Source organism: Homalodisca vitripennis, chromosome 3, assembly GCF_021130785.1.
Source record: "Homalodisca vitripennis isolate AUS2020 chromosome 3, UT_GWSS_2.1, whole genome shotgun sequence".
NCBI lineage: Eukaryota > Metazoa > Arthropoda > Insecta > Hemiptera > Cicadellidae > Homalodisca > Homalodisca vitripennis.
The window spans coordinates 99,112,676-99,138,139 of NC_060209.1; the positions used below are offsets into that span (position 1 = coordinate 99,112,676).

General features: G+C 32.7%; 1 protein-coding gene across 1 annotated transcript; it reads left to right on the forward strand.

Moving 5' to 3' along the window:
• Window positions 1-317: 317 nt before the first annotated feature.
• Window positions 318-23,468, forward strand: LOC124358299. The gene is made up of 6 exons (XM_046810595.1): window positions 318-423; window positions 5,877-5,977; window positions 14,290-14,423; window positions 15,554-15,624; window positions 17,012-17,128; window positions 23,007-23,468. The coding sequence occupies exons 1-6, from the start codon at window positions 318-320 to the stop codon at window positions 23,252-23,254; spliced, it is 777 nt and encodes a 258-aa protein (XP_046666551.1). The 3' UTR covers window positions 23,255-23,468.
• The last annotated feature ends 1,996 nt before the right edge of the window (window positions 23,469-25,464 follow it).

The window sequence follows — 25,464 nt, forward strand, 5'->3', positions numbered from 1 at the left end:
GAAATAAAGCAAGCAATCGATTAATATACTCAAGAATTAAACTCGGAAATAATTTTTTAATGTACTTTTACAATATAAAACAGTATTCCGGAAATGTAATCAATCGAAAAGACTTTCAATAAGAGAACTTATCTTAATGTGGAAGTAGAGCCGCAAGTGAAGACCGCGGTCGGTTAGCATCTTTGACTCCTTTAACGGCATATTAACGTCAACGACCGACCCCTTAACGCTACTTTTATGCACATTTTTCCAACCGAATAAATATTCACTAATGGCGGGGATTATTAAACTTTATTTAATTGGCACTAGACGACTAAATGGTGAATTCTCCAGATGCTAACCGAAAGCAAGCTTCGGCAGCACCAGATAGAACCCGCGTACTTGAGTACTACGCCTATAACACTCGACTGGAGTTTGAAACCGGTAAAACATCAACGATTCTGTCGTAGAGGCGGCTGTCCGTACAGGAACAATAATCAACCTCATGCGGTTCTACAATTTTATATTTAATCCTGTAGTGTATATAATGAATATTTAACGTTACCGAACCCCTTGTAAATTTATTGGGTGCGCTTTAGCGAAGCCTATCACTCGAGAGGCTGGAAAAGTTTTATTTCTGTCTGTCTGTCTATCTGCACGTTATCTCGAAAGCGAAATGACCTATAGATTGACATTTTGCATGAAGCTGCATTTAAATATGAGGAACGCTGAGTTTGATGAATATGCTTAGGTTTGGGCTGAGCGTTAGCGATTTTACATTGATCTTAAAGGTAACTATGATGACAACGGCAAAATAGCAGAGTAAATAAGTTTGTTAAGAAACTAAGAACAATCATATAAGATTTGAACATGTGATATTTTTATTAATAACTAGCTGTATCCCGCGGCTTCGCATGCTTTTCGTAAGCTTTGCTCGTGTATGTGCACTCCTGGTTCATGTGAATTATATTTCCAGTGCCGATGTCGAGTTTGCCTTTTTTGCCACGATCAAGAAAATCTGTCTATGTTTATAGCCATCATACACTTACATGTAATTTATTATAAAGTGGTCTAACACTCAAACTTTAAGTTCAATCAGAAATTTATCTTCAAGACAAATATACATCATAACTTCAATATAGTGTTTGGTTATTTAATATACATAATATACATATATATAGAAGTAAAACGACAAGTAATACAGTGGAAACTGAATGTTAAAACTCGGTGACAAGATGTGATTTCAGCGCACTCTTGCGTTGTAAAGCCCCCCTAGTCGATAGAAACTTTTATTATTTTGTTATTATATAACTTATATTATTTATTATTAACACTGCTATTAAATCTAAGTTAATCCACAAAATTTTGAAATGTATCATGTGGCAAGATATCCTGAGAAAAATTCCATCTTTGTATTTAAAATGTCGTGTGCAATTTTATTTCTACATAGACAAGAATGAGTTCTTCGTATAATGTTGCATGTCCTAACCATGGAATTCGGCTGAGCGTAATTTTTGTATCAATTTCTGTTCTATATAATGTTCTGTCCGTATATTTTTCCGCAGGAATTTTCTTTTTACGTGATAAGTGGTGTAATTATTCATACCTTGTTTAATGGTAAGTTAGTAATAGATCTAACTATAGTTCGTGTAGTAGGCTATCTTTTCAATATAAATTAATAGAATCAGTAAAAACTGAATCAAATACTATAAAATATTATTACAGTTCATGTTATCACATAGCCATCAACGGTTGAACTTTGCGTCATCGGAGTCCGCTCCACTCTTGCACTTGTTTCTGTAGCATCCACCGTTTAATATGCAACTGGAAATTAAAGTATTTAAACACGAATTTTATATGTAATTAAATATTTTACAATGGCATTAATTATTCCGAGTATGCTTTAAATGCTGCTTTTCAAAGAGGAGTTGCTTATGTGTATTTCTTGAACGCACCCGCATACGCGTATGTGCAATGATACTTGTGACAGACACATTGTTATACGTAAAAAGATTTTCTTCAATCACAATAGCATCCCTGAAGTAGAAAACGAGCTTAATGCATTTCTACACAATAAATTAGGGTTCTTTATTATTTTCACCACCTGTTGTTGAGGAAACTGAGTTCATAGTTTATAAAGTACCTGTTGTACTTTTTTTTGTAAAAAAAAATCTCTATCTAATTATCTATGTTCAATCAAGACTACAGCTTTATTTCTGAACGGATCTTTACGAAAATTGACATGAGTGTTCTGTAACCCATCGCACCACGTTCTCTACACAAATACTCTAGAAATCTTTTTGTATTACCAGGTACCCCTATAGATTTTATAGAGCCTAGGTGAAGTAATAGCCGAGCAACCATAATAGACAGAAGGCCTATGGTTTTGATTGATCGTTTATGGTCAAATCTCTAAGAACATCTGTCACTATCTACTAATGTCGAAAACACCATGTTTTGAGCAAGGAACATGTAGTTTGTTTAACTAAACATTCTCGTAGTTTAAATCAACTTATGAACTCTGTGGTAAGAAAGTGATGGATAAAACATTGGTAGATAAGGGTGAAATACATTAATCCGCAAAGATTCCTTCTTAAATAGCTCACATTCAATAAAACTATTTCGTCGACTTCTGACATAACTGTACTTCCGGCAGGTTAATTCTTCTGTAAAGGATTATACCCCAGTTAAGTTAATCATCTCAACACTTTGATGAACCAATCCGCCTGTTCTACTTATTAACATAATTAAATCAGCTCCCTCAAGGAAAGAAGCTCATGTTCTTTAACTCCCGCTAACCTTACTCCTGTTGAGAATATCTTCTGGGTGAAATAAAACACCCTGATTAACTTATTCAGCTGATGAAGATTACCTATTAAAGATTATCTAGATTTACCTATTGAAGATTATGTAGTATTTGGCTAAGTATTCTTCAGGTGTTTAAAAACACTTTTGATCACTTGAACCGAGTTACTGAGAGTAAAGTCACTTCCTGGTGAACTTAGAATTTGACACCGTTCTAGCTTAGTCCGTGTAAACACTACAAAACGCCTGGAAGCTAGCAACTTTTCTTTAAATTATTCTAAAAAATTCATAATGGCTGACCAGTTAGTCCCAAGGCGTATAACGAGCGAACTGGAGCTCGTAGTTGAAATATCCTACAGAAAAGGCCTATTCACATTCTTTCGTATATCCAACGGTTAAGCCACAAAATGTCATCAAAATCAAAACTTGGTTTAAATCCAGAAAATAAGTAAACATTATGGTCTACTTTTAACTCCCTGCCAAACTCATTCAGTTCAACTTATCACATAAATTCTCTTATCCCTGATTTTGTTAACTTCCACCTCCGGGGGCTGGGGGCGCAGCCGTAATTATATATTATATGTAAAAATGTATCAGTTTGGATCAATATGGGAATGAGTTGTTAACAGTTTTGTTAGAATGTGAATGACCGCCATTTTGAAGCGTTTCATTGCTTAAGAAATGGCCAACGAACTCATATAAGTTTATGCAAAAATACTGTCCAAATACCAAGTTTGGTTTGAATATACGGTACTTAGTTATTGTGTTCAAAATTATTCCCGCAATGTTGTACACTAGCTAAAGTGTGGACACGCGTTACCTGGAAACCATACATGATATCAAAAAATACGTTAGATCACACATTGTAAATTACCTAACAATTCTAAAAAATGTTTTAGATGAAAGATACTTTCTTAAGGCTTTTTTGAATTTTTTAAATTTGATTAATGAGGGAATTGCCAAAGTAACATATCGGTTCTGAATAAAATCAAACTACAGCAAACTCGCATCCTGGTTGAAAGACCATTTATGTTAAAAAAAAAGAAAAAGATTGTACAAAGTGAAAATGATAGACTACGTAACTACTGAAACTGGTACATAAATTATTTAAAAAAATAAAATAGGATTTGGAAAAGTAATTCTGAAAATTTTTTAAAGCTGCATCTGGAAATACACAAACTCAGCGGGATATGGATAATACGTTAATTTACGTAAATATAATCGAAGTAAATATATGTAACTGTACATTTTGAAACAAATTGATAAAATATCAACAGAGTTCAATAACTTATTCCTTAAAATATCTGATTAATTAAAAAACAATATTAATAAAATAAATTTACCATACAATCACTTTGAACATATTTGTATACACAAGTACACTGATAGTTCATTATTATTTATGACTCCAACAACATCAGATTATATAATTAATTAGTATTGTTTATATTTTAAAAATCGGGAAAGCTTCAGGGTTTTACAATTTATCCATATTTTGTAGTGAAATAGATTTTAAAAACCTTATGAACATATTTACATATCTTTATAATTTTAGCTTTCATTAATACGTATAGTTGTCAAATTATCATAAGATTGCAGTTGTAATACTTTCGCATAAACTGGGGGTTACCAAGATTTTAAAACAAAATTTGACAATCGGATGGGAACGACAATTTGAGACTTATTTTGCAATAAGTTTGCTAGTGAAATTACTGTGCCTTCCCAGGATGGTGCACTAATATCAGAAATATATAACTAAAATCCTAATTTTAGAAAAAAATTTGAAATTTATAAATGCACAATCAGAACTTCAAGCTGAAAATGAGAACTTGATGAGTATTATAAGGAATGCTACAAGAATGCATATATTCTCCCATTGTACACGCTGGTTTTCAAATATGTTTCGTAGCTTAGGTTTATTTATTAATTTATAATTTATTAATTGTCAATCAGAAATTGTTACTCATCCACGTTTTTACATTTTCCGCGGCAGATCTATAAGTGATAACTTCAAAAGAACAAAACACGTTGCAAGTAGAATGTTTTCAGTTTTTGGGTTAAGATATCTGTGAACTAACTATTAAATATAACTTTTGCGAAGTCATGTTATAGAATGAACGTTTATAACGAACACCTAAAATTCATTTCTCTGATAAAGGTGTCAGAAATCGAGACAGGATGGACTAACGTTGTTGGGCAAAAGCAACTGTACAAATTTATCATATAAACAAGAATATCGTGGTAAAAATAGCTTAGTAAAAAAATATGATAAATTTTTGTAAATAAACTTATATATTTCGTATGAAATTTGTTTAACAGTTTTCTTTAGAAACCTACTATATTGGCTGCGTTACTCTAAGATTTTAATGTTTTATATATCTAATCAACCTTATTGTCTTTTATTAATATACACGTGAAAATACCTGGCCCGCCCGCCTCCAATGTTTCAATTTGACCCTCGAACGAAAAGGCTTGGAGACCCCTGCACTAGGACATTGGGAAGTTTGAAAAACGAAATTATATTTCTTGTAAGGGTTGCAATCCCATTTCAACCCCAATAGGTGGTTAATATGCATAAAACAGTCTTTATTTGTCTGTTGAGAGGAAGACATGTATGTGTCGAGTTAAATCTTTCTAGGATATCGAAAAGTTGAAATATAGTTGTTCTAGGGGCTGCAACCTCATTTCAATTCCTATGGATGTTTGATCTTTATGTAAATGCCTTAGTTTCCTATTTAAGTCATGAGGTATACGTGAGCCAAATTTCAACTCTTCACTCACGTCATTAGTTTATTCGATAAATTAAACTGGCTTCTGTTTAAACAATACAATTTTAATTCATTACCATAAATTGGATCGTCTACAGTTTTTACAATGTAAACCGAGCGTTTTGATGAGGCATTTAGAAAGCTAAGATGGCAACATAATTTTCTTTTCGCTCCACCACAGTAAGTTATCGCGAGACAACATTTTTATCATTCCCAGCACCTCAGTGCGCTGTCGACCTGCCCTTGGAATAGTTTATGGCTTGTAATTGTTGGCTACTCGAGTGTTGTTGCACTGAGACTGTGTAGTAATGTTGTATCCTGTAGTCCTTGTGTTGTCAGCATGTGTAGGATGGTCCTGGGCACAACACTGCACATCTTGCTCCTGCCTCAACATCTCTCCGTCCAGCTCTGTCACCGTTAACGATGTTAGTATACATCAGATTCGTTTTTGGATATGTTTTAATATATTTTAAGGTTACACCGTCTTTTGAATTCGGGTAAGATATTCACCACTTTCATCCGTACTTGTTATATTTAGAAAATTATTCAAATTAAAGATTTTAGTACGTGTTTAACGTTTGTATGGTTGTCATAGTGCGAATTTATATATTTTTAAAAAGTGTAACTAAAAATATATAAATATTAAAAAGTTAAATAATTTCAAAATAGCTTCCAAATTAATAATATTTTCATTTTAATTCAAATTTGGTGGATGTACAGTCATAACTTTTGAAACATTCTAAAAATAATGTAATACATATGTGTTGTACTATATGTGTAAACTATGGCGTGTTTAATAGTTTAAATGACATAGATCTAATTATATTGTAGTCTTTTCCTGCTATGAAGGGAGGGGGAAGAGAAAGAGGGAAAATGCACAAAGTAGACAGGTTGTTTTGCAAAAGCAACTAAATAAGGCCTAAAAGTATTGGCTACAAAATCCAAATTAAAAAATAACTTTGTCTTAAGATCTGTGATAACATTTGAATAACAATTTGTAAATAAAGAATAATGAAAAGGCATAAAATTATAACAAACCCCCTAATTCTTTTTTACCCAACTTTTTCCCATCTTTGGTGGTGGGTTGTGTTTAAAACAGATATAATTAATTATTGGCAGAACCTTAACGAATACCATTGGTAGAGGAGCTAGAAAAATCGAATATATATATATATATATATATATATATATATATATATATATACCTATATTTACATGTTATTTTTTTTATTTTAAATTGTGAATACTATTACCCTCAGATGTTTATGACACCCTTTTGTGAACACCCTGTGTATATATATAAAAAATTTGTATAAATGGCAATAACCTAATTTAATGTTTCAATAAACATTGAATCACAAAAAATACTTGCTCCGTCGGGACTCGAACCCGGATCTCTCACTTGCCGGGTGAATGTGCTACCATTACACCACAGAGCCCTTACTTTTTACGATTCAATTATTTTGTATTTGGCCGTATCTATCACATATGCGTTTAAATAACCAAACTAACATATGATCAAGCACATTTACCCGGCAAGTGAGAGCTCCGGGTTCGAGTCCCAGCGGAGCAAGTACTTTTTGTGATTCAATGTTTATTGAAACATTAAATTAGGCTATTGCCATTTATACAAATTTGATTAATGTAAACAAAAGTTGTTTGACAGGTATTTGGTCTTCCGATGAAATTTGACTGAGCGTCATCGAATGAAGCCTAGAACTTAGTCGGCTAACACAATGTCTCCTTTGTCTACCGGGGATATACAAAGTTCTGTTCAGTATTAGTGTAGCCTGTGACTGTCTATCTATCCGCAGGAAATCTCGAGAATGAAATGAGCTAGTTTTAACATTTCTCAAACTACCTCAGCGAAGCCTGTTACGGGACACGTGGTGTGGCGTACTCTCGCCTTGTTTTAATACGAAAATAAATTAAAATAAATAGACTTAAATAAGTAAAAGAAAAATAGTCTTTCTATTTAGAGAGTGAATGCATAGTCATAATACAGCGAAGATGATTCACAATATTACAAGTATCTGATTTAAGTAAATTGTATTCCTCTTGCTCCTAGATAACAATCATATATTTCATTCATTAATTATTTTGTTAGAAGATCCCTACAGGTATGTTCCTTTAACTTTACTGTGCCGATCTCTATGGGTCACTGGCCTCTACACAGATGTTATGAAACAGAATAATGGGAGAGTTGGTACAGCACCCGAGGTCGATAGTACTGATAAGAAGTCTTCCGACCACAGACAGAATTTTAATTTGTGCAATTTCTCGTATGCAAACTCCGATGTCTGCTTCTTGATAGTGAAACATCACATTACGAATGCTTCATTAAAATGATTATGTAATACTTTCACTTATTGCCAATAAGAATTTAATACCAAACTTTCAATTCTCACTACCAATATTATTGTATTAAAATAGATTTTAATATTTAGGATTTTTGCCTACATTAAAGACTATTTTATTAATTCTTATATTTAATTTAAATATAGTACGTTATTCTTTTCCGTTAAAAAAAATTATAATTCTGGTAAGTATTACTTTCCATAATATTTCTAAAATATAGTTCCAGTTTGGCAAGTGAGGAAAATTTAAACATAAGTAAACTATTTTACATCTTATGATAACACCTGCATTCGACGAGAAAACTTCTATATCACAGGCAAAGGAGAATGTTTACATACTGCTTATTAATTTTTCTTTTAACAATGTTCTACGACTACAATATAGTAGATTTCCGCCTGTTCAAACCCTATCAATCAGAAAATCTATAAGATATGAACCCCTTTTAAAATAGATATTGTAGTTAGATTCTAGTATTGATAAAACATCCTTGGAAAAGTGACAAATAAGACTTACACACAGTCCCCTCCCTATCCATCCTCTTCCAAGTATAATGATAATTTACGCGTAAGTGTTGATAATTGGAATTAGTATTGATCCAAGCCGACCTCATCCCAGTTATAACTTATAATGAATTGATGAAATTTTTTATTAGTAAATAAGTGAGATTAGCGTGAATACCAATACAAATTGATTAATACAACATAATATACAAGGTGTCAATAATGTCCTGATATGCCTGGATATATTCCAAACTGATTGAGATAACGATGTAAAATCTTCAACATACCTAAATACATTTTTTTTTTTTTACTAAATACTCTTTTCAAGGGATGGTGGAGGGGGATCACTTTAAATTTTGAAATTGCAACCCCTATCTTATGACATGTCTTTTTTAAGGTAAATTCAATTAAACACAATGATGGCCTGGTTCAGGTCCTACCATCTACGTGTACTGTAAATTATTTTATTCGGTCTACGTTCTATCTATTAAAGCTTTGTGTTTTGTTAGTCTACATGTTATTTTATGTGTTTTAACTTCCTTTGACTTTCGCGTCTTTATAAACCTGACGATGGGATTTTCGTTCCGGAACATGTGGTAATAATAATAATTCAATTGAATTAGTGTGAGGCCTTTTGTGTTCAATAAAAACATCATCAAACCCACATAATTGAATTCAAAGTGGTTACAATAATAAAATTAACAATTTTTACTTAGTATAACACATGCCAATAAAAAATAAAAGGAAATACCTACCATTTTTACCAAAACCTACATAAATAAAATTTTAATATAATTTGTGTCATTTTTTAACTAAATGATAAATTCTAATAAGAAATAAGTTTCTACAATTTACTTAGTGATAATTTCACAAAAACAAAAGTTTTGGAACTGAGAAGGTAAGGTATACTATATGTATATATACAAAGATATTATTCCTCATGATTCATTCACATTTATGTTCTTTACATTAGGCTTCATAGCGGTAGTCAAATAAAACTTCCGGTATGCTACTAAAATCATATATTAACACACACATTTAACATTGAATTTCCACTCTATTATTTTCTTCTTTTTATTATATGAATAAAAATGCCACAATTTAAAGTCTTATATGATTGTTCTTAGTTTCTTTGCAAATGTAATTATTCTGCTATTTCATGTTGCCATCTCGTTATCCATAAGACCAATGTAAATATATTCCCTAAAACTCAGCAAAATCCCACGGAGTGACATGTGCCATCATCGAAATCAGATTTTCCTAAAGCTTCGTGCAAAATTTCAGATGTAGAGGTCAGTTCGTTTTTTAGATATCCTACGGACAGAAAGACGGAAATGAAAGTTTTACATTCCCTCGAGTGATAGGCTTCGCTAATGCTCAGCCAATAAAGTAAATAAATAGTACCACAGTCGCACAAAATGTTTTCCATTACCTACAATAATATGTCTCTGACAGTTGCAGTCAATTGATATTACAAACTAAATTAAGTCTCAACCAGTGGCTCTCGTTTTCTTACCAGTCTTGAAGCTTTATTAGAGTGCTCTAGCTTCCCCGTTAATCCAATCTCATCTATTTCGTAGCGGTACTGCGAATTCACTAGTTTCACCGGCTACTCTGTCACATCAACCCAAGATGGTGTGTGAAATGAAATACTAGTACATTGGCTATCTGACAACCTGCTTTATCACGCCAGCATCAAGTCAGTGCCCAGTGGCGTAATACATACCCCCGCAACCCCCGCAATGCGGGGGGGCGCGGCGTGTCAAGGGGCGCCACAACGAAGGAATGAAAAAAAATAAAAAAAAATTATACCGATTTTTACCAAATTTCTTAAGGTTGAATATCACTATATTTTCATTGTAATTCCTTATAAATTTTTTTGTATAAATGAGCTAGCGAGGAATATCGTAGGCCTATTATCATTTCTTGTGTTTTAGTTAAACGCCTTCAAAACTAAAGCAGGCAAACTATTTGCTGAACCGCCACGGAAAGTGTATTTTAAGAAGGCGCTTTAGGACCGTGTGTGAGCGTGGGGGTGTGCGATGCGTGCCCTTGTTTCATGTACTGAATACTCCCCCCTCCCCTTGTTTCATGTTGCGTCCCCTATACACTTGAATACTCCCCTCCCTCCCTCCACACTACCAAGTACCAATTATTGTTAGGTAGTTCCTTCACAGTATACTGTGGTTTCCTTGTCACTCAGTCATATATTCATTACTCGTTACGTTTATTACTGCATTTTCGAAAGTTGTGATTTATTCAGTAGCCTACAACTGTGGTGGCGGTGAAAAAAGTGTTTGCAAACTACACCCTCTTACAGGAAACTTATATTATGGGACGATGTACTAGAAAACTACATCAATAATTAAACAAAAATGTCTAAAAAAACCTAGTGGTGCAGAATACCGAAAGCGGAAGAAGGAGGAGGAAGAAAAGCAAAAAAACACCAAAAAATTGATCTATTTTTTAAAATCTGACATATCTCTTAGTAAAAAAACAATGACAGTGTAAGGAAACAAATAACTTCCGGTTTAATTTGTGAGTGTAGTGAAATAAGTTCTGACCTACCTACCATCGAGACAGAAAATGGAACATCTACTCAGACCCCACCTGAATTCACAAATAACGAACCAGACGTGAGTCTAGACGTTAAGATAAATAAATGATAGCTGTAGCTGTACCGTAGACAAATTGATAAAAACTAAACTGTGTTTTGCATATTGATACTAATGAAATCAGTCAACAACGTGGTGTTTTTTAAAACTGACAATTTGGGCTCTACAACAACTAATGACGGAGTATCCCTCTTAAAAGAAGAAGATAAAAACTTTCATTAAAATAAAAACTTTTGAATTCTGAACCATGTATGCCCACAGGGCCTTTTTTCCCCCTAAAGACTCGACAAACAATAGATCTTTTAAGCAGTGATTATTTTATTACAAAATTGCCAAAACGGGCCAAAAACTAGAACGGTTTTGGCTTTGTTATTCACCTTTATTAAATGGCGTATACTGTGAACCTTGTTTGGTTGTTCGCTGACAGAACTGACCCTAGAAATTTTAAAGATGCTTGGTGTAAAGGTCTAATAAATGAATTGGCAAGGTTTAAAGCAAAAAAAATTAAAGAACATGAAACATCTCGTATACACTTAACTGGCCTGCAATTCCATGGTTTAGCATATAGTACCGTAAAAAATAGCCAAGATGCAAAATCAACTTATTCAAAAGTATGAACCTGAGTATTGTGAGATTCTCAAAAAGACTTTTAGATGTAGTAATAACTATGGCTACTTGTAACTTAGCGTTCAGAGGGCATCGGAATGAAAATATTGAAACAGTGGACACTAACTTCTGGAAACTTTTTGAATATTATAGATTTGTTTGTCACGATACGATCCTCTTCTAAAAAGTCACTTAGAAAACGAATCAAAAGCAAAGTTAAGTATTTGTCTCTCCCAAAATCCAAATGAAATGATCATGTTTTGCGTCACAGCATGTTCTGGATGAAGTTGTAAGTGAAATCCAAGCAGCTCCTTTCCTTCTCTCTGGTATTAGACACCACTCAAGACGTCCCTCAAAAACTGATCAACTATCGAATAGTAATACGACATGTGGCAGTCCAAAACTACGAAAAACTTGAAATTAAAGAATCATTCTTAGGGTTCATAGCTCTTACAGGCCAAAATTCGGAAAAAATTACTAACGAGGTTTGTAATTTTTTGGAAGAAGAAAACAACAATTAAAATTGAAAAGTGTATGAGGCCAGGGTTATGACGGGGCAGCCGTAATGAGTGGAAACTATTCTGGTAATCCAATCTAGAATAAAGCAAAAGTCGCCAAATGCAGAGTACGTGCATTGTGCCTCGCATAATTTAAATTTGGTACTCAATGACTCAGTTACTGACATAACAGAAATGATTTTATTTTTTACGATTTGGTCAATCGAAATTGTTACGTGTTTTTCGGCGAAAGCCTGCCAAGAGTGGCAAGCTTTGAGAGAGAAAATCTATGGAGCAAAGGGGGTCTATACTTAGCAAGACACTCAAAAGATTGTGTCCGACCCGTTGGTCATCTAGGTACGATTGTTTTACTGGCCATAAAGTGTAACTTTGTTTCTGTCTTAAGCTGTTTGACGAATATTATTCTGACTTCTAAAAAGAATAAAGAGGTTTTAGAGGCCAACATGGACTCAAAAAACAAATGACCGTGTTTTTTCAATTTGTATTGATGCTTACTTCCAAAGTAAGGTTTTAGAGAGAAATTAATATAACCATCTATAACACTACAAAAAGAGGATGTACTCAATTGACGAAGCTACAGCCCTTCTTGGAAAGAGTATGACTGAACTAAAGAGAGCAAAGAAATGAGTTTGAAGGTGTTGTTAAAGAAGCTGAAACGCTAGCCAGGGGATGGAATATTGAGTCTTCTCTGCCGACTAAACGATGTACAAAAAGTAAAAAACTTTTTTGACGAACCTGACCAACGATGTTGAATTTTTCTAATCCATTGCAAGAATTCCAAAGTAAAAGTATTTTACAGGAGCTTGGATATAGTTAATGCTCAAATCTCCAGACGTTTTGAGAGCATGGTCAGGATTAACGATCAGTTCCATCTTTTTAACTCCAAAGTACCCTCACAGAGAAAAGTGATGATGAACTAATTTTTTTCAGCCAGGAAGTTTTGTGAGAAGTATGAGGAAGATGTTTCACACGGGTTGGAGACACAAATAGTGTGTTTCAGAAACATTGGTTTTTCGGATGAAATAAAAAAACAAGAGGATTGAAAAAAGTTAAGGATTTAGGCCTCATATTTAATGATAGAAAACGTGACTTTGTCAAGCAGCCTTCCTGATGTCTGCACAGCGATGATGATGTTCTTGACATCTCCCAGTTACGTCAGCGTCAGCGGAAAGGTTCGTAATCACCAAAATATCATAAAAACCCGTACTAACTAAAATTAAATTTTTGTGTTTAAGAAGAAAAAATAAATAAAAAAAAATAATAATAAAAAAAAAAAAAAGAAAAAAAAATAAAAAAAAAAAATAAAATAAAATAAATATAAAAAAATTATAGAAGACCCTTTAATTATATACTTGTATATAACCTGAAAATGGCATATATGTTAACAACATAGTTTTTTTTTAATCTTATATAAATTTTCAGGTCATTTTCCTAAACTCAAGCTCATAAAGAATTATTTGAGAAACACTATGACCAATACCAGGCTGAGCGCTTTGGGAGTCTTGAGCATAGAACAATGAACGGGCTCGTAGGATCAACTTGAAGATGTTTCTAGCTGAAAAATATTTCAGTTTTTAAGAAGAGGAGAGGGTTTAAAATAAATGGAAATAATTAACATGTCTACAATTTTTTCTATATTTATTTTAATGTTTTTGAGATAGTTTCATTAATAAAAATAATTATGATGAATAATTCATTTTAAAGTTTCTTTTCCTTTTTGATCTTTTTACAAAATGTATAAAAATAAACATTGCACAGCACGGGACTATCAACTATTTACACAAATTTAAAGCCACTCTTAAAAAGTAAAAGGTTTGTTTTCTATTACAATTTACCGTAAGTAGAGTGAACATCATGAGAATAAAGGTAGACCATGGGGAAGTAGCTATAATTATAAAACGATGCGTGTAGGTCAGTAGGAGGAAGGTGGGGGGGGGTGTTAGGAGCCGACTAGGAGGGGCGCATTTCAAGTACGACTGCGGGGGGCGCGACTCTGTCAAGTTACGCCACTGTCAGTGCCCTCTCGCTACACAGATCTGTTGGTGTTCAAAAATGACTAACACATACATATGATGGTTCAGTTGTTATAATTAATTTTCACCAGAATAAATACCATAAGTGGAACGTTTTCGTGTTCCAGATAGTCACCTCTAGTCCCCTCTACCTGCAGGCTGTGTCACCGTCCAGCCCGTTCGCAAGCGCCGATAGTGTTTGTTTGAACTTTAAGTTGTTCAAGCCTAAGGATCTAAGTATCGTGGAGACAATCATTACTAAGTAAGTATCGAGCAGCACGTCATTACCAAATAAGTTACAGTTATCTCGTGGAGTCTCCTTATTAGTACGTGATTTCAAGTTATTTTCGATCGAAATTTAATTATGTAACTTGCTGTTCATATCTAACCATGGTATATAACTAAATAAAATTAATGTATATAAAGACTTAATGACAATAATTGTCTACCCCTGCTAAACCCCTTTAACCTTCAACAAACTCTGAATGTGATAATACGTAGTATGTCCAGAGTTATATATAACACTTAAGTAAAGAATTTGTACATACTCCAGCAACATTTCCCTTAAAAGGTTTTCTTTGTGATGTTTAGATCATACGACCCGATTTGTAACTTTGTTTGATGTTCCTTATAAATTTAGTTGACACTGTGCTATAGGTCATTTGTTCAATTTTTGTAGATCCACAACTACTGCAAAGGGCTTGCTTCGTACATTTTTATTCGGGAAACAGAGTAACACATTTAACCGATTTTTTCTTGTAATGGCTCTTTAATCAGTTTTGAAAAATATACAACCTTCGGATGTCAACCATTTTTTGATTATCAAATCTTACCTGGGTTAATATGAAATCAATATTTTTAGAACTGTTTATTTTAAAGTATTTACAAAAAAGTGCTTCCCATACTAATTTTGATAAAGGTTTTTATGTTGATTTCCACATCAAAATTCAATTATGTTAGGACTCTCGCAAGTCATATATGTCTTCATTATTCTTTTTGAAAATAGCTTTACTTTTTTTAAATTAATAGTCTCTACAGGTCCATTAGTTTTGTAAAAATTGTGACCTTGTTCGCTGTAAAAATTAGTACGGTAGTTTTAAGAGAATTTGCAATGTTCAGAATCCCTAGAAACACCATGCTGGTACAAGATAATGAGTAAAATGAATGAGGTTGTATTGTTCAAAGTTGTCTCATTGTTACGGAAAAATCAAGATCGAGAGAAATATTCGAAATTAATTTGATACACAGGTCATTTGCAAATGCTTATGTTTTCGTAAGTTCCGCCAAAAAGATTAATTTAATGTAATTATCATCCAAAGTTTAATATAGATTGTTTAAAATTTAATCTGTTGATATATCCAGAGTACTTATGTTGAGTAAATATTGTTGCAGCTCAGACATGACAACACTGCCATTGGTGTACTTCGAAAGAGATGTTAAGAGATCAAACTTTTCCGGTGTTGGTAAGATACAGTACTAATTTACTTAAAATACGTCACTACACAAGAGATGTGTGGCCACCAAAAACACCGTGTATGTATATGTGCTTCTTACATGTGAATCTGGCCGTATGTGAATGATTACAGACTATGGATTTGTTACCCTAATTAAAATACCCATTCCGGCTTACTTCAAACTGTACCATATTATAAAAATTGTTTATTTCACATTTTAAGATTTTTTCCTCAGTGAGTATGTTAATTTGTACAATGTTATAATCTTAAAATAATTAATATTAACTGGTTATCAGATAATTATTTATAGCTCATATTAACGTATCTTTATGCCCAACCTACCGGCTTTCCTGTAAGAAATGTCCGCCACTGTTAGCTACTACCTTTGAAAGACGCTGCCCTCTTATAAGCCTCGATTTCTGAAATTTTTAACTCTTGACCTCTGGAAGTTCAAGGACTTTTGTAGTTCCCAGCCTATTACAATTCTTCTCGATAGGAATTTCAATTGTAAAAGTCTTGGGTTTATGGAGGTTAATAACCCCAGCAATGTTTAATCCTTACATTTATGAGACCTACAAAGTAGTGGATTGGAAAATATTTATGACTTTTGAGCTATGCTCCCTCAGATCATACAACACTAAATAACTATTCTGAGTTAAAATTTATTCAGTAAAAAGTACAAGCTAATTTAAGTTAAGAGTCATGATTTCAAGGGTGTTCAGATTACAGCCTAGTTACATAAAAAATAATTTGATCCTTCTATCTTGCCTCAAACAACCTTCATACGAACTATTATCTGTAAACGTAGGATTCCCATGCCAATTTTAATCCTAATCCATTCATAAGACATCTATAATAGTTGTATTGAAAACATTTTTGGTGTAAGAGCTCCACCCAGCTCGCTCAATCAATGGCCACTCAACGCTTACTTTCCTCATATGTTCAACTAGCAACTTGCTCATTAATAACTCCTTGTGAACGGTTACAATATTAATAACCTATTGAAGAAAGTAAAACTAGATGATTGTGTTTAAACGATATGGCAGCCAAAATTTTAATTATTGTTGTTCAATTTTGAACCTGAAGATGTTATATTTTTTAATATAAAATATAAATCGAACTGAATGTCAATAATGTTTGCCAGTTTGTTGTGGATCAAATTAAATATACGATATATTAGTGTGTTTATTACAAACCTTTGCTTTTTTTAATAACACTGGCACTCATGATGAATTTGAAAAATGTTAGTACAATAGACAAGATCCAAATATTTTGTGCTTTTACTTAAACTGTTACCCACTTTTAATGTATTTTTACCAAAAAATCTTAGAGCGGAACAGTATAATTTTTTCAATAATTATGATTATTTTTACACTTTAAATATGACTACTTTCAGGACCAACCTATCCCGACTATGAGTCTACATCATCTGGAACTCTGGCGTATCTCGACATCATCGTGAGTAAACCGTGTTCAACAGCCTTTGTGTTCTACCGCTGTGTACAAGCCGGAAGTGAGTCTATTGTTTTTTATTGCAACGATTATATAAATAGTAATATTATATTCATTAAATTGGTATAAATGGTTAGAGCCCAATTTAATTTCAATAATGATTCACTCAAAAACGTATTCTTTATCCTACTCTATAACACATATAGTGAAAGAAACTTCCAAATACCAAATAATTGAGATATAAAAGTTGAAGGGATCCTGATTTGATCCCTTACAGAGCAAATACGTTTTAGCGCGTCAATCCTCATAGAAATTATATATTTATAAACACACGTAAATATTTTTAAAACATATAACAATGCTAAGTAAGTTATTATTAATTTAATAAGCTTTTTATTTCACTATTAATAGTTCATTACGAGAGCGGTTTGATAAGTCGGTGACTTTTTTAATAAAACTAATTTTTTCGATAAACATTTCATTTTTATTATAATCTCCTTTTACCTCTATACATTTAGTGTAGCGTTTGTCTAATTTTTCTTTATTCCCTCCAAAAAATAGGTTTTCTGCTTGGCTCTCAAAATAGGCGTTTGTTTCAGTAATGACTTCTTCATTAGACCCAAATCTCCTACCGCCCAACCATTTCTTTGGGTTTGGAAACAGAAAATAGTCACAGGGGGCTAGATCTGGAGAATTTGCTGGATGGGGTAGCAGTTCGTAGCCCAATTCATGGATTTTGCCATCGTGACTAGACAAGTGTGCGCACGTACATTGTCTTGATGGAACAGCATTTTCTTCCCAAATGCGGCCGTTTTCGCTACAAATCAATGTCAAATCTTTCCAAAATCTCTGAATAATATTCGCCGGTGATCGTTTTACCCTTTTCAATGTGAATTACATCCCGTCGTGCACCCCAAAAAACTGAGTCCATGACCTTGTTGGCTGATAAACTCACCTTGGCTTTCTTTGGTCCATGTTCACCCCGAGCAACCCACTGTTTCGATTGTTCCTTGGTCTCTGGCATGTTGTGATGGACCCATGTTTCGTCCACAATTACAAAACAGCGCCAAAACTCGTCCGGATTACGGCTGAACATCGCTAAACACTTTTGAAGTAGTTACACGGTTGCGCTTATGGACGAGTATGAGTAATCGCGGAGTTTTTCATGTCCATATATTCGTGTAAAACGTGACGTACCCGTTCAGTTGAGATACCTACAGCATGAGCCAACTCACGGACTTACATTCTCCGATTGTCCAATATCGTTCCATGGATTTTATCGACGATTTCCGGCGTGATCACTTCTTTTGGGCGACCTGAACGTTTGGCATCACTATATAGTGCTGGTACGACCACAACGGAACTCTGTAAACCACTTCATAACCATCGAAATTGAGGTGCCGAGTCCCCGAAGTATTTATCAAGTCTTTCCTTAATCTCAGTGATGCATTTTTTACGTAAAAAGTAATGCTTAAAGTTACTGCATGGGAAATTCAAAAAGTCACTGACTTATCAAACCGCCCTCGTAATTATGCAAAATCATTGCAAGATTCCGTATGCAATGATATTATATATATATATTTTTATATATTATATATATATATATATATATATATAATATATAAAATCTTTAACATTATTATATTATTTAACATAGATTTGCAATGACTAGTTTGTTTTCCTAATCCACACACACGTGCTTAAACTACTAGAGCTGATGGGATGTTGATTTATTTGGATATAAAATTCAAATACTGTATATTGTAGAAAGACTGTACATTCTGCCAGTACTGTAATTAAAATCCTAAATGTTAAGCCACGTACACCATCCAATTTGGTCAGATCATCCTGGTTAGGAGACTGTACCTGGTTTGCTTGAAGTTAAGATGCACAAATGTTCGATCAGTCATACTCTATTGATCATGGTTTGGCACACAAGGCCCTAACACAGTATGTACACGGATGCGTGTGTTCACTCCGCACAGAGTTGGCTGAACCTGTGGTTTACCACATTGCCCATTACCACTATCAAACTCCCAGCCCAACCCGGTTTGCCATCCAATCAAGTTGGATGTATAAAGTAGGATAGTAAACACTGGGGGTCTTTAATAGGCAACATGACAGTGTCATTATATATATGAAAATAAAGCTCTGAAAAATACTATTAGTAAGAATTTGAAACTCCTATTCTATCCACCTCTACTTACCTATTTATAAAGAATCTCCTTTATGCTTTCAAAAATTTAATGAATAGACAGAAATGCCAAATTTCAAGGAAAATGAGTCAGTAATTTTAAGAGAATACCTATTTTTCTATGCTGATTTTATTAGTTGGAAACAAGTATTGAAAACATTTTAGTTCTCAGTCTTTTGTGGCTGGTGTAATAATAACTATTGTCTAAGTTTTCCAATTCAATATGAATTTTGATATATTTTAAGCTGCTGTAGAGAACCATCCTCAGTCAACCAACATGTGTAAACTACAATTAACACCTTTCTGTTTTTATTTAACATAATGTTCACTGAAGGTGCATCTCTGATAGGAAAATCAAAATATTGTAATATTTTCATTGTTTTAGCAATGTTTCATGGATTGTACTGATAACACTTGATAATGGTAAAATTCTGTCTGAATAGCATGAATGGCTGTTTGGATAAATATTCCTCACTTAGGCATTTACTTGTTGCCATTTGACATCCTGTGTTACCCCAGTGCAGTTATCTGATACGTACTTATGCTTCATCTATACTTGCAGGCTGTGTGTGCAGGCAGTTGGCCTACTATCTGCAGATTGTCTGCCAACACAGTTTCTAATTCAAGCTTCCGTTTTGTTTTTTGTCTACAATAGATAGCCAATATGAAATAATGATTTATTTCCAATTATTTTTTACATAGTTATATACATACATAAATCATCTGGAAATTTCCTGGCCACTTTTACAAGTATTGTGGCCAGGTGAAAAAAAAACAAATTTGTAATTTAAATAGAAATTAAAAATGAAATTATGAGTCTAGCATTAAAATTATAGTTAAAAAAATGTCGTTTTCTGCAGCATCTGAAAAATTTTGAAACTAAAAAAACAGACTTAATTTTTTTTCTAAGCTTAAAGACAAACTCAGTTGTTATGACTATATAACAATACAATTTAAGTATTGTTGCTAACAATTTTTGTTTACCTAACAATATAACTATAAAAATAATTGTCAAATTAACAAATTTAATATACATTTATAGAAAACACACTTTAAGGAAAAACGTACTATCTTATAATACTTTAACTAAGAATACTATTTAAAAAAACTTGTGTCATTCAAAGACAATAGCCAATCAAACACTTTTTTGGAAAATTTATTTAAATTGCCACTGGATTTAATGCTATTGGATAACTGGTTATAATATTTTGGTCCCAAGTACTGAAATGAATGCCGAAAAAATGACTTGTTTACTTTTGGCAATTTAAAGTTAATTTGGTGGCTAAATCTTGTGTCATAATGCAAATTTTCCAAACCAAAATTTCCGCTTCTAATAAAAAATATCCTTAGCACTTTATAAATGAAAATATGCTGAATAGGTAATATACACAAATTTTGATACAAAGGAAAAGAACTATCCCTTTTAGACCCCTTTAAAATTATTCACAAAAAGTAATTTTGAGTTATTCTAAGTTTTTCAATTAAAAATTTAAAGGTACCACCCCAACACACAATTCCATACTGTAATCTTGAATGAATTAATGCAAAGTAAATTGTTCTGAGTAGCGAAGTACTACAAACATTTCTCAAGAAATAAAACTTCCTTATAGCTTGTCTTATTTTTGTGTGTAGAATATCAATGTGTGCTTCAAAAGTAAACTTCTCATCTACAACAATACCTAAATACTTTATTTGTTTTACTTTCTCCAAAGGTTCACAGTGACAATTTTGAGTGAAATATTATAGGAAATGGAATTTCAAAACCTGAAAAATGAAAATTCAAATATTTGGATTTATTTGTGTTGACTTGCATACGATTTTCGAGACACCAACTCTCTTAACAATCGAAGATCTTGATTAATCTAAAGCCCAATCATGGCTTCGTTTTGTTGAGAATAAAAAAGGGCAATGTCGTCAGCAAAAGCACTAATGCTGCCTTCAAAATTTAAGTTTAACAAGTCATTTATAAAAATAAATATGTCGGTATGGTGACTGAAAAGGACCTGGTTTTAGCTTGTGCGTGCTTTATATTCCTAAAACATGTGGCTAATAAACAAGAAAGAGGTGATGGTAGACCCACAATTAGAAGATTATGCAGGTTTCAGAAACTTTACAAGAATGACCCCTACAGATTTTGAGATTCTGTTAGGGTTTGTTGGGCCAAAAATAACAAACACCAGTCAACAGATCACGATGTGTGTCCCAACTGTCAACTGCGCTGTGCAGGACATTTGCGAGTAGTATCGCCCTCTTGTCAATATTGACAAGAGGGCGTATATGCATTGTATATGCATCGTATATGCATGTATATACATGCCCACATGCAGACTTGGGATAAAATACTTGTACCTTGTCTTGATGTTTCCCATTCGTTTGGAAAACAGAAAGCATTGTATTTTGTCTCCAGAGACACACAGACTTGTTGGCTGACTGCCTACATATTAGCTGCAGGCATTGCCAGATACAAAATAAAACACTGTGGAGACAATGCCTCCGCATACAAGTCTGTAAGTTGTACAAGGCTTTACATGTATTGAGTCTTTAAGATGATATAACATTGTATTTTCCATTATTATTGTTGTTATTATACTAAAAATAAATTAAGGTTATTGCATGTAGCAAAACCTAAAATTATATACCAAAACGTCATTTCTAATCTTGGTAGATAATTTTTAAAATGTCTTCATTTAATTTTTTTAATAAGATAAAATACTACAATTTTATCTTAAACTTCTTTTGATTTTATTTAGATATCCCTGTAGTATTTGGATTTTTCTGCTTGTATCCTATACACTTTATCATTTAGTCATATTATTTTAAAATTTATTTATTTGACGGTTGAGCTTTCGGACAGATTACAACGTGCTCAAAATTATTGTGTTTGCTTTATCTTCAACCTTAGACGATATGACCATATAAATCAGTCCCTTCATAAATCAGTTACATCTGCTAAAATTGAATCTACTCCATCAGTTCCACATTCTTAGCATGTTACATTCTATTTTGTATAACGATCAATCCCCTTCTTATTTGTCTGAATGCTTTTCTTTTATTTCTGAAAGAAGCAATTGGAATACTCAACTTGGAGCTTCTTTGTTATCTATACCTGTTCATAGATCTATTTACAGTAAACCATTCAGTCTCTGCTTGTCGACTCTGGAGTAATCTCCTGGATCATATCAGAGGTATTGGTAGTCGGGGAATTGTTTCGGAAGGTGGTTAAGAACCATCTGTTTCGGGCCTCGTCGAGTTGACGATTTCGTGACATTGGGTATGGGACGATGGCTTTGTACGAATGGTGATGGGTAAATGTCTGTTAATTGCTTACAGTTTTTTTTTTTTTTTTTTTTTTTTTTTTTTTCATGAAGAACCTTCTTTTCATTTTATTATTTTATATAAAGATTATCATTTTTTTATGTAAAGCAGTAATGTAGACTATACTGTGGTTCTGTTTTACACTAAATGTATCACTTATACATTTTTGGTTAGGTGTAACAGAGGACTTAATAGTCCTAACCTCGCCAATTGAAAATGTTTTCCTTGTGTTCAATAAAGACATCTTTCATTTCATTTCATTATTTTAGATTATTAAGAATAAAAGAGATATATCATTAAATGTTGGTTGTGGTTTGTAGTCATATTAGTTAATGGGAAGCTCATTGAACATTTATCGCAAGCTTTTACATGGTTGACTTTTTGAAGTATATTGATATCTATTAAAAATGAAATTGTACTCGTTTTACAGTGATGACATGTGCTACATCACCAACTCAGGCCAACTTTTTCATAGCATCCAGTAAACAAAAAGAAGATGACTCCTGTATTAAAAATGGTTTGAGTGCCTTAAAAAGTGCAGCTGGACTACCTTCAAACTTTGAACTCACATATCTACCAAGAACCTCCAACAACCCTTGCCTTAAACAAGCAGGACAGAGTGGCCAGAAACAAAGTGAAGGTCTTCTAGGTTTAGGAATTTTAGGAGGTTTGCTATAAAATAACAAAGTTTTGTAAAAATAAATTTCAGAAGTCAGTGGAAGAAGTATGTACTACAAATTTAATACAATCGTGTAGCTAACTTTGAATGCATGCATACAGATGTTAGAATATATAAGTAGAGAGTCTTTTTGGAACTGTAAATTAATTTGTTTTGTTGTCTTTTATCTTATACATCATGTTAGATAAATTGAAATTTAGATTCTTAGACATTTGTTTACTAGATATTTAAAGTTATTCTTCAACAAATAAACATGTATTCACAAAAAAATACTATATTTTGTTTATTTTTGTATATGAAAATTACACAAATTTTTAATTTACAAAGAATTGATTATTTTAAGCATAAATTGGGTGTCCATTAATGATTACTATTTATATTTCAATACAAAAACTGTGGTACAAATTTTCAATTTTGATATTTACATAGTTTTGTATTAGTCTTATTGATTTTCAGTATTAAATTACTCCGAAAAGAGGGAGCAATGTACTGGGCATAATAATCTTTGCAAATTGATGAGAACAAAATATTTTCACCATTTCATGCATGAAAAATAATTAATTAAAACTTGTAATTTTACATTTATGTAACAATAAATAGTTTATAACTATACATGTAAGCAGAATATAAATATGAAAAATATCTGACAACAATAAATTTATTTTAGTTTTTCTAAAGAATTACACTTAAAGGTAAGACTGCCAAATAATTTATTAATTTGATGACTTGTGAAATTGTGTCCACTATTGACTATAGCACTGTAAGAATAATATAACTATAAATATAGTTTATGTTCATATTATAATTAAGAGAATTATAGACAAAAGAGAGTATACAGTGTACAGACGCTCAAGAACTTGCATATTTATAATTAATGTGATAATATTTCCATATTTGAAACTACTGATAAAACAGCCAAATTATTGTAGACATCTCTATTATCAGATTAATGATGTGAATTAATTCTTCTTTCATTAAATGGATTGTCTAATTTCTAAGAAAAAAACTTGAAAAAAATACTCAGTTGATAACATGTAGAATAAAGTAATAATTATGTGCAATGGATCCCGAGATATAATTATGTTCCTAAAGTTACTGATTTCAACAAGACCGAGATATGGGGCATCAACTCTCCTTAAATAAATGTTTGTGTAATTTGGGAAAGACAACAAAATATCACTTAGGTTAGCTCATAATACCAACTATACAAATAAAGCTAATAGGTTTCTTCATTGATAGTAAATTAAATTGGATTATGACCATACCAATAGTTTATGTAAAACAACTTCCATAGAACTGCTATACATACTATTAAGAAATTTTATCTCATTTAGATATCAGAATTACCTATTTAAATCCTTTTATGTCTCATGCAGCGTATCTTATGGGGTAATTTCATAACAGCTTACAAATCTTATGATTTGTGAAAAAGTTACTCCAACAATTGGTCTTTCTGTGGCTGGCAGTCTGTGTACAGGGAGTTGGTAGCTAGAAGCATGTCTGGTGTTGTAGCTGTGATTTTGGACACCGGTTGCTGCTTCGGGTAACTTGAGATGGTGAAAGTAGACTGCTTCCAGGATGTAAAGATTCACTACAATGAGTATTTTTAACTCTGAAAAGCTCGAAGACAGGATTCTCTATGCTGGAGGCTCCTTAGAACCCTGATTGCTCTTTTTTGGTGGGCAAGGAGCCGCTGCAAGTTGCCTCCTGTAGTGCCCCCCATGCCGCAATTTCGTACCGGAGGTTAGATTCATAGAAGGTGTAGTAAGCAAAGTTGGTCGTTTCTGTATCAGGTTGCTTATTCTACAGAACATGTTTACAGTAATTAATCTATACATATTCATATTTTACGAAACATTACAGATAATATGCACACATTATTCACCACGCAGGATATATATTTAAATAATAATATCAGATAAAAGCTTGATATTCCACAGTATCATCTGGCAAAAATGGGGACTTCATTCAAGATAAAATTTACAATAGTTTTAATAAACTTCTGCTCATACAACATCCTTTAAAGTTTAAACTATAGTGTATAGATTATATAATGCTTAGTCAGTAATCCTTGCTATTCAATAAGTACATTATATAATATAATACATTTATTGTATTTTAATTATTGAGAAGTTCCATTCATTTCAGTTGATTTATGTTAGTTTAATTAGCGTTTTAAGCTTAGTTATGTTCACCTGACAAATTACTG